General features: G+C 41.5%; 1 protein-coding gene across 2 annotated transcripts in view; it reads right to left on the bottom strand.

Moving 5' to 3' along the window:
- Nucleotides 1-2063: 2063 nt before the first annotated feature.
- The window catches only part of FAM120A (family with sequence similarity 120 member A), a 116404-nt gene continuing 107616 nt past the window's right edge, over nucleotides 2064-10851 (bottom strand). Inside the window, exons 16-18 of one of the 2 annotated variants that reach the window (XM_012738519.3) lie at nucleotides 10194-10335; nucleotides 9503-9599; nucleotides 2064-3953 (exon numbers count right to left, since the gene is read on the bottom strand). In XM_012738519.3, the coding sequence (XP_012593973.1) occupies nucleotides 3642-3953; nucleotides 9503-9599; nucleotides 10194-10335 (551 nt within the window). In that variant the 3' untranslated portion in view covers nucleotides 2064-3641. The remainder of the gene's footprint in view (nucleotides 3954-9502; nucleotides 9600-10193; nucleotides 10336-10851) is intronic. The other variant, XM_076008481.1, reaches the window with a different exon arrangement.

Raw genomic sequence — 10851 nt, 5'->3', positions numbered from 1 at the left:
GGCCTATCCCTGTTCCAGCCTCAGCACCCTCTCCCTTCCTAGCTCCTTTCTGCCCAGGCCTGCATCTTCAGGGGCTTCAGGAGCACCTGGAAAGATCCCCCTTGGAGCTTGGAGCCAGCTTCTTCCCAATCTCTGTTTTTGTCGTTGTTGTTGTTTTTTTTTTGAGACAGAGTCTCATTCTGTTGTCTGGGCTAGAGTGCTGAGGCGTCAGCCTAGCTCACAGCAACCTCAAATTCCTGGACTCAAGCGATCCTCCTGCCTCAGCCTCCCGAGTAGCTGGGACTACAGGCATGTGCCACCATGCTCAGCTAATGTTTTTTCTATTTTTAGTTGTTTGGCTAATTTCTTTTCTATTTATAGTAGAGACGGGTCTCAGTCTTGCTCAGGCTGATCTCGAACTCCTGAGCTCAAGCGATCCTCCCATCTCGGCCTCCCAGAGTGCCAGGATTACAAGCCTGAGCCACCGCGCCTGGCCCCCTGTCTCTGTTAAGAGTGACCCTGAGCATGCTGTGAGCATCCTTCCTCACTCACCTAGAGCAACTGCAGCTGTGTACGTGACGAGAACATTGCTAGGAAGAAACACCTGCTTGTTGCAGAGAGCGGATGCATCCTTGAGATGACTGCGTTCCCGCTGCTGTGACTTTACAGAAACCCATCCCTCTCCCCTCTCCAAGCCAGTGGGCTGTTCCAGTTTACTTTTTTGAAGTAGGGTGGACCTGCCCAGAGAAACAAGGCAGGCAGGAGTGCGGGGCTTTGGGCGGGGGCGGGGGAGAGAGCTTGTCACCGTGGGGAAGGCACTGCAGGCAGCGGCTGGGTGGAGGCCTGTCCTGTGGGAACAGAAACACCCGTCTTCCTCCAAAACGCTGTCCCTCTGCCAGGCGTGTGCGACCCAGAGTGGTTAAACGTGCTCCCCTTGCAGGCAGCAGCCCTCACTGGGGCGATGCCTTCTTTAAAGACGGAGCAGTTTCCCACCCTCCCAAGCGCGGCGAGGGAGCCTGTGTGGCCCTTGGCCAGACGGGGCGGCTGTGAGGAAGGGCCCTGAGGTGGCGGCGCCAGCATGAGTGCCAGACAGGGAGGGGAAAGAGGCCTCAGGGTGAGGCTTGCTTTATTTTCTCCAAATTCTGAAAGCCAGATCCTGTGGAAAACAGATAAAATTCGTTTTGGGTCTGAACTAGGACTAGGAGAACGGGCGGGGCGTAAGCGGAGAGACTTTGGCTCAACTTGGGCGGCTGGTCTGCATCAGGCACCGGAGCCTGGTCGGTCCCGGGCACGGAAGGAGTCTGGTCGTGCGGCCTCGGTCGCGGGCACACGGGGCTCCGCCGCCGCAAGGCCGAATCCAAGACACTAGGCCCCCAGGCCGCGACACCGCCCTGAGCGCTGCGCGCGCACCCGGGCCTGCGCGGTGGGGGAGGCGCAGCGCCACGCAAGGGCCCGCCCCCCGCCGCTCAAGCCCCGCCCTACCGTCCGCAGGAAGGAAACGCGCCTCGGGGCGAGCGCCAGCCCCTACCGGGACGCGGATGGTGGCGCCCTCTTTCCTCCGGGTGTTGCTAGGCGCCTCCGGGTCCCGCCCGCCTCCCCGCCCCTAGGCGGCAGCACGGGGCGCGTCTCCCAAGTGTAGGCTGCCCAGGTGAGGCGGTCACAGCAGTACATTCGTACTTCATACCAGGATGCAGAGAAGAGCTTCCAGACAAAAATGATGGCACGAAACATAAGCTACACTTGTAACACCAAGTTTTAAAAACGTGGTTTAATCAAATTTATCTCTTCCTCGGAGCTTTAAAAGAAACTGTTTTCTATTTCTATGTCTGCTTTATCAGAATGTCTTTTTTTAATCTCTTTGGTTGCATGAAATTTACCAATGAAACAAACGTTAAGCATCAGCATAATTTTCATATTAATCGTGTATTAATGTTCCCCTAGAGCTGAAAACCTGGAATTACTCTGAAAAGGAAAAATATTTTTAAACTTTGTTTATCTGATCAAGCTTTTCAGTGGTTATTTCAATTTGAGTAAACTTCGGTAAAATTTATGTTTTCCAAGTGAATTTAAAAGCCACACCATACTTTATACTAAAAGAATAAAGATTTTTATTAAGCATTGTAAGTTGCATTCAATAGCCTTCAGATACGCCACACCACAATCCATCGACAGTCAATCAAACCCAACAGCAGTTCATTCTTGCACAATCCATGAGTTAGGGCAAAACTCCCTTCAACTTACAGTAAGATCCTACTTAGCTCTTGCGGGCAGGGGTTGGGGAATTACACCTCATTTCTGATCACTAATGTGATGAAGAGCATCAGAAGTATATGAAAACGATAAGAAGTGATTCTGATTTCAAAGTACATTGTTTGGAAACATTAACAAAAACATCAAAATGATAGAAGTATATCTGCTTCTACTAAATTCTTGATGGGAAAGTTCTCAAGAACAAGCAATTTGTTTCCTGCTACAGAAGGGGGGGTGTTTTTTTTTTTTTTTTAAAGATCAAAGGGTTTTTTTTCACAGAATTTCATATTTTGCTAATATGAAGGCATAAAACAGCAACAAAGAACAATAATGCATACAGCAGTGAATACACCAGGGTAATGTTGATATTTGTAACGGCTAGATAATTTTGGGGGGGATTTAGAATAAATGCAACAGATGTCAATAATCACAAAATTTTAAGGTTAGAGCAAGATCAGTCAATGACTAAACAGAGTTAACATCTTTTATAGGACTATTACTGATTATTAGCATTTTTGTTTTGCAAATGGGCACATACTGGTAAGAATGGAAGAAAGGACAATAACATGCATAATATTAACTACACACTTTAAAAATTATGAACCATGCAGAAGTTTAGCTCAAGTAGTAGTACTAATGGTCTACGTCCGATTCAAAACCACATAGTTCATTGATCACAGATGCATGGTATTAGTCACGAAAAGTTTCAGAACACATTATGTTGATTTTGAAAGGTCATTTGCATCTTCTATGATTTCAACTTTATCTCCATTTAACTTGCTTGTAAAGTATGTATGATGTACTGTATATTTAAAATCAGCAGAACAGCAATATTACTCTATAATTTTTTTTAGTTTTGATAGTTGCACTTTTTTTAACACAAAAGAACCACATCAACAGTGATGAAATTTAAGTAAGAAAGAAAAACTGTGGTTGTGCCTTATTTCTTTCATAATCATAAAAATCAAAGCCTTAAACAAAGCTTCATTGTGAAACAGTAATGCAAAATCAAATATAATGGCATACATATGGTGCCAAATGCTAAAAATTATATTTTAAGCTATATATACTTAAAGACTGCCAAAATTTGTTTTCTTTATAGTTCAAGAAACACAACTATAGGCTTTGTTATAACCAGTTTAAACTTTGTGTACTTCATTTTAAGTGCGGGAGTCAAATGCTCTTCATTTTCTTTCTCTTTTTTGTTTTATTGTAGCATTTTGACTACAACTGGTTAAAACTAAAAATGTGTTGTTTAAATCTCTGATATCAAAGAGGGATCTGAATTTCCAAAGTCCTCATTTTTCTCTTACGGAAAGGACAAAATGTACGTAACTGCAGGCTCTCTTTCTCTCCAGATATTCCTAAATCCTTACCCTTCCAGCATCCTTCACCCTCTATAAAAAATAAGTTTACTCTTCTTTATTTAAGACAGCTGCCTCCAGAGCAGCCTCTCTGTGGCAAGTGCTGTCTGTACTTAGTGCATTTAAATGAGGATTTGTATTGCACGTTTTAGAGTCATTGTTCAAGGCACTTTCGGAGTGGCTGGGGGCCCTGGCGTTGCCTGCGCTCCCGTTCATCTGGGAAGCCGGCTTCTCCTCGGCCATCACTCCGTTTTCAGCCAGGGACCCGTCTGAAGACACAGCAGAGGACTTCGATTCCCCAGATTTCGACTTAAGTTCTTTGGCCACTTCTTCTGCTGAAGCAGCATAAGGAGGTCTGCCCTATTTAAAATGAAGGACAACAAACGGTAAGTCGGCTTTTGATAAATAGCAGGACAGAATGCTGATTTTGCCTGAATGACACTCCATAGATTCACGAGCAGGTTCCTTCTGACTCGGTCTTTGCTTTGAGGGCCGTTCCACCTGCCTAGTCAGTTCCCACTGTGGCCCCTTCCCTCAACTTCTCTGTAGTCAATGTCCTGAAAATGAGGGAGATTTCCATTTAAGGAGCTCTATCTAATCCTTTGTATAGCACCGAATCATGTAAAATAACAAATAACCCTCAGTAAGTGCTCTCTGGAATGGAGACTATTCTTGCTCCCGGCCAAAGAACAGGTATCCCTCATCTGCCTGTAACATCTAGCAGCACACACACCCCATTTCCACCGGAAAAACAAAATCATTACTAGGCAACCTCAACAAGAAACAAATCTGCACGGATAATCACTACATGTGCCTGTGAAATATCACTTGTGAATGGGTCTCCCCCTTCCACTTAACAGATTTAAAAATAATTCTCTGGAAAAAAATGAAACGACATAAAAAAAAAAAAAATCTGCCACCTTACGCATAAAAAAAAAAAATGAAACGAGCGATGCAGCACATTTCCTGAAAGACAGGACTCTCTGTGAGGACAGTGAAGACAGCTTGAAATCTTGAGTTGCTTGTAACACAGACCAGTCTCTCAAACTCAGCGTATGACACTGTGTGTGACCCTGGTGATTCTCTGCCATGGCGCTGCCCCTTGCATAGCAGGGTGCTTGGCAGCATCCCAAGCCGCCACCCATTAGAAGCCAGTAGCATCTGACTTGCACCAAGTTGTGGCAATCAACAATGTCCCCAAATGTTCCTTGAGTGCCAATTGCCAGGGCTGAGTACCACTGTCACAGACTAACTCAGTGCTAAAGAAAACCTGGATGGTTTTCACCTTCAAACAGTCATTTTTCAGATGAGAAAAGGCATCTTTCAACTCTTCATCCCAGCCCCTTCCAACAAGAAGAGATGGTGGCGCTTTCTAGCACTTTCTAGGCCTCCTAAGATGAAAAAAAAGGTATTTGCCTTGTTTGAAAACAATGCCTATTCCCTCAGCTCAGACGCAGATGGAGTGTGCCCTTTGACCCTAACCGGAGGGACAACCTCCATAAACCAGAGGTCCCCACACATTCTCCCACAGTATCTTTTCATTTTAGCTTCTAATACTAACATGCTCATGTCCATGAGTCAATGCTATTGTCATTTTCTTGGAAACTTGAGACAAATGCTATAAAACATAAAAATATAGCCAGACCAAGAAGCAGGAAAAAAATCATTCCAGAAATGAAGACTATTATTAGAAGAAATATAGGAACAAATAATATCTGAAGAAGGTAAAAACAAAAAACATTTTTTAAATCAGAAAGAAATGAAGATAGGGAAATGCAAATCAAAACCACAATGAGATAACACTTCACATCCACTAGGATGGCTAGAATCAAGAATATGGAAAATAACAAGTGTTGGCGAGGATATGGAGAAATTGGAACCCACATGTACATTGCTGGTGGGGATGTAAAATGGTACAGCCACTTTGGAAGACAGTCTGGCAGTTTCTCAAAGGGCTAAACATAGTAGTGACCATGTGACCCAGCAATTCTCCTAGGCATATACCCAAAGGAACTGAAAACACACATTTACACAAAAATTTGCAGATAAATGTTCATAACATTATTTGTGATAGCCCCAAAATGGAAACAATGCAAATGTCCATCAACAAATGAGTAGATAAATTAATGTGGTCTATCCATACAATGAATCATGAGTCAGTAATAGAAAAGAATGAAATACTGATACATGGCACAACATGTATGTTTACAAGGAATGTACAAAAACAAGCAAATCCACAAGACACACAAAATATATCAATAGTTGCCAGGGGCTAGAGGAGGGGATGGGAGAATTACAGAGTGACTGTTAATAGGTAAAAGGTTTCTTTTTGTGGTGAAGAATATTCTGGAATTATTGGTGATAGATTCTTGACCTTGAGAACAGACTAAAAACCAGTGAATTACAAAAACTTGATTAGAAAATGATGCAAAGACCCAAAGGGACACTTTACCAAAGAAGATATACAGATAGCAAAGAAGCACATGAAAAGATGTTCCACATCACAAGCCATTTGAGAAATGAAAATTAAGAAAATGATGAGGTCCCACCACACACCTCTCAGGATGTCCGAAACGCTGACAACACCAAATGCCAGTGAGGATATGGAGCAAAAGGAACTCTCATTCATTGCTGTTGGGAATGCAAAATGGTAAAGCCACTTTGGAAGAAAGTGGTGGCATTTTACAAAACTAAACACACTCTTACTACTATATAATCCAGCAGTCATGCTCATGGGTATTTACCTAAAGTAGATGAAAACTTATGTCTACATGAAAACTTGCACATGGATGTTTACAGCAACTTTATTCATAACTGCCAAACTATAAGCAACCAAGATGTCCTTCAGTGGGTAAATGGGATAAAAAACTAGTATATCCAGACAATAAAATATTATTCAGTGCTAAAAAGAAATGAGCCATGAAGCCATTAAAAGATGTAGAGGAAACAACTTAAGTATATATTATTAAGTGAAAGATGCCAGTCTGAAAAGGTTATATATTTTTTTTTTTTCTTTACAAAATACCCTCAGATTCTATGAAAAGGTTACATACTACATGATTCAACTATAGGACACTGTGGAAAAGGCAAAACTATGGAGACAGTAAAAAAGATCAGTGACTGCCTGGAGTTAGAGATGAGAGAGGGATGTACAGGTAGAGCACAGAGGAATTTTAGGGCAGTGAAACTACTCTGTGTGATACTCAAATGGCAGATAAATGTCATTATACATTTGTACAAACCCACAGAATGTACAACCCTAATGTTAGCTATGGACTTTGAGTGATGATAGGTGTCAATGTAGCTTCCTCAATTATAACAAGCCAGCCATTCTGTGGGAGGTTCTGACGACAGTGGGGGAAGCTGTGGGTGTTGGGGGCAGGGATATATGAGAACTCTGCCTTATGCATCTGTAACTTCTGCTAGATTTTGCTGTGAACCTAAAACTGCTCTAAAAATCAGTCTCTAAAATACACAAACCACTAAATTGTACTTTAAACAGGTGAACTTCATAGAACGTGAGTTTTTTTGTGAGTCAAAAAAGGAAGAGATAAAATGAAATCAAAAGAGCATGCCAGGCCGGGTGCTGTGACTCTCGCCTGTAATGCTAGCACTCTGGGAGGCCAAGGTGGGAGGACTGCTTGAGGTCAGGAGTTTGAGACCTGCCTGAGCAAGAGTGAGACCGCATCTCTACTAAACATAGAAAAAAACTAGCTGGGTGTAGTGGCGCACTCCTGTAGTTCCAGCTACTTGGGAGGCTGAGGCAGGAGGATCACTTGAGCCCAGAAGTTTGAGGTTGCAGAGGGCTAGGCAGATGCCAGTACACTCCAGCCAGGTCAACAGAGCAAGACTCTCTCTAAAGAAAAATAAAAAATAAAAAAGCATCCCAAATATTGAAGATAATAACAAAAGAACCTGCAAGCAGAAGATGAAAACAAAGAAAGAGAACAAAAATAAAAAACTATTAAATCAAGAAAACTTTCTTAAATATGACTTGAAACCATACTTGGAGAAAGCCCCCCCTCATACAGAGTATCCTGATCCAGAATAATCAGTATAGGACACGATCAAGTAAGTCATTAGACTTTTACAGAAAAATAAAAATAATTTGGGCATTTAGGCCAAAACAGCAAATGAGTTCAAAGGTAAAGAAAATTAGATTATCATCAATTTTTGACAGAGAAGCTTTATGCCAGAAGTAAATGAAATAACATATTTGAGGAAAGAAAATGTGAACCAATGCTTCCAAATAAGGAAAATTAACTGTTTGAAATTGAATATTTTCCTCTAAGTCCTTCCTGAGGAGCCCTTCCTGTAGAATCTATTAGAAAGAAAGCAGCATTTCAGAGACCAAAATGGACACACAGACAGAAAGCTTGCTGGGGGCACATTATGTGAAGGTGTTTATAGAACCAAGATGGGTGGCTCACGCCTGTAATCCTAGCACTCTGGGAGGCCGAGGTGGGCGGATTGCTCGAGATCAGGAGTTCGAAACCAGCCTGAGTAAGAGCAAGACCCCGTCTCTACTATAAATAGAAAGAAATTAATTGGCCAACTAATATATATAGAAAAAATTAGCCGGGCATGGTGGCGCATGCCTGTAGTCCCAGCTACTCAGGAGGCTGAGGCAGGAGGATTGCTTGAGCCCAGGAGTTTGAGGCTGCTGTGAACTAGGCTGACGCCACGGCACTCGCTCTAGCCTGGGCAACAGAGCAAGACTCTGTCTCAAAAAAAAAAAAAAAAAAAAAAACAAACCAAGACAAACGAGGTAAAAGGGAAAGTACACGAGGTCATGGCTTTCTGCCCAGATAACATAGACAATAATAGCATAGTTTTTTTTTTTTTTTTTGTAGGAATGCAAGAATGGTGGGGGAGAATGGCAAGCACATATGTAAACATTTTCTTTTAACTGTTTTCAGTGAATTATACCGGTGACAGTAGTATTCATAGGTATTCTGAGCCTGTTGTGTGTACAATATGGGATAAAGTAAATGCTTAGTTATGGGATATTCTAATTTAATGAACACCTGGGCTTCTTAAGAACCAACATTCTTAGGATGGAAGACAAGACATTTGGATATAACAGTAGAGGTTAAGTACAATTCCAGAAATCCTAAATTTGAACTGGAAGATTCAGTATAAACTCATTATGTATTTTATGGGGGAGGGCCTGTAGGTATATACAGGGTATGTATATATACGTACATGTGTGCATAGCATATATACATGCATGTGTGTGCATGTACCTTTCCTCCCTAACGCTATTTACAGGAAAAACTTACATATAGTGAGTGACTCAGCACAGAAGAAAGGACACACAGATATAACAGAGAGAAGTTTATAAAAAGCCCTACAGTTTTCAGTTTCAACTGAAAACATCAATAAGAATTCAAGAGGATCTTATCTTAAAAAAAAAAAAGCCTATGGTGTGCGTGAAGAAACAGAACTCCAGATGCCTGCATGCTGCCCTAGCTGTGTCCACAGAAGAGCACGGGGAACAGTGACCAAGCCTGTGGTGATAGGGATCCATCAGTGCCTGGACTGTGAAATGCTGTTTCCCACTAAAGAAACCAAGAAGCTAAAAGAAGTGGCTGTCCCAGGTCTGTCTGGCCAGACGATGCCCAAGGTACGGCTGACCTATCATGCTGCACCAGGCACGAAGCCACCAGAGATCAGAGTCTTGGCAAAGGACAGAGCCAACTTGAAGAGGCTCCCAAACAACAGGGTTTGGGCTCAAGGGAATTGACATTTGGTGAGCACCCATGTGCTAGTTGTTGTGTTTGATGCTTGCCAGCTACAGTAGTATTCTCATAGACCTTCTGTCTGAACACGGGCATGAGAAAACCAGCTTAGAAAGGAGACATCATTGAAGGGAGTGAACTGGCACAAACACTGTGTTGTCTTCTTACCTGAATTGCTGCTTGGTTTTTGTAACCTCTGCCATAATATCTTCCACCTCTTCCGAATGTTCTAATGACTGGGGTAGAAATCACTCCTCGTGGACGCCTAAATCAATAAAAAATGACAACAAAGAGACTTAAATCTGTTACAGACAACATTTAAAATCATATCAAATGGATTTAAAGATGTCTAATCTTATGATGTGCTTTATGAAGCATTGGGTTTATTAAGTATGGTCATATCACAGATTTATTCCAAGGAATCCATTTTATTTTTCTGGTTCATATCCAACACATTTGATTTGAAAAACTAATACTTTAAAAATGCTGCTTAAAAAAATATTTTAGCCAGGTGCAGTGGTATGTGCCTATAATCTCAGATACTTGGGGAGTCTGAGGCAGGAGAATTGCTTGAGGTCACAAGTTCAAGATCATCTTGAGCAACATAGTGAGACCTCTCAAAAAATAAATAAATAAAAATAAAGACACTGGGTTAATTGAATAATGTGTGGTTAATAATTTAATAATGGTTAATTAAATAATGTTATAAATTGGATCCTATGCAATCATTAAGAATGATGTTAAAGAAGAATGTATCTAATGATATAGAAATGTTTTTACTAAACTTGTAAGTAAAAAAGCAAGTTACAGACTGTTTTCTTTCTTTATACAAAAGACATTTTTGTGGTTCAGAACTTACCCTCTTGCTGGTCCTCCAACAGAAACTACTTGCAGAGGGAAAGGCCCCCGGCCCCCACGGCCCCGTCTGCTCCCAGCCCAGTGGCCAACCACAGTGCCAGCTATTTCTAGTTTCCCTCCCTGAGAAGGTATAGGCTGGACTCCTACACAAAAAAATATGAAAAGACAAAATCTTTACAATCACAGAATTAAGAATAGCAAAGAGATACAAGCAAGAACCTTCTCAGTTTTGGTTTATATTTAGCATGAAGCTGCTTTATCCTGCTTTGTAAAGACTTCTTTTTCATTATGTGGAGTATATACCTGCACACTTTGATTTTACACTACTATTAAGAACCCATGACAACTGAATTAGGTTACAACTATAATTGTGCAAGGCTTTTTAGATAGAAACAGATTCACTAAAGTGTTGCCACTGGGCATATATGGCATGCTTTCTATATTACCAAGATAGAAATCTGCAAACTCAGAATGTTTTTCTCTTTAGATAAATACTTCCAAGTTACTACCTTAACCAAACGTTATAGAAGATAAGTAAATCTAGCCTGTATGTCATACTGTATTGTTAAATTAGAATTTCTGTAAGCAGGGTCATAAATATTCATTATATTCACTAACTTCTAGTAATTACTGGTGGCCTGCATATTCTAAGGTTTTCT

The sequence above is a fragment of the Microcebus murinus genome, chromosome 12, assembly GCF_040939455.1.
Source record: "Microcebus murinus isolate Inina chromosome 12, M.murinus_Inina_mat1.0, whole genome shotgun sequence".
NCBI classification, from domain to species: domain Eukaryota; kingdom Metazoa; phylum Chordata; class Mammalia; order Primates; family Cheirogaleidae; genus Microcebus; species Microcebus murinus.
The sequence above is the reverse complement of the archived record's forward strand: the minus strand, read 5'-3'. Positions and strand labels throughout refer to the sequence as shown.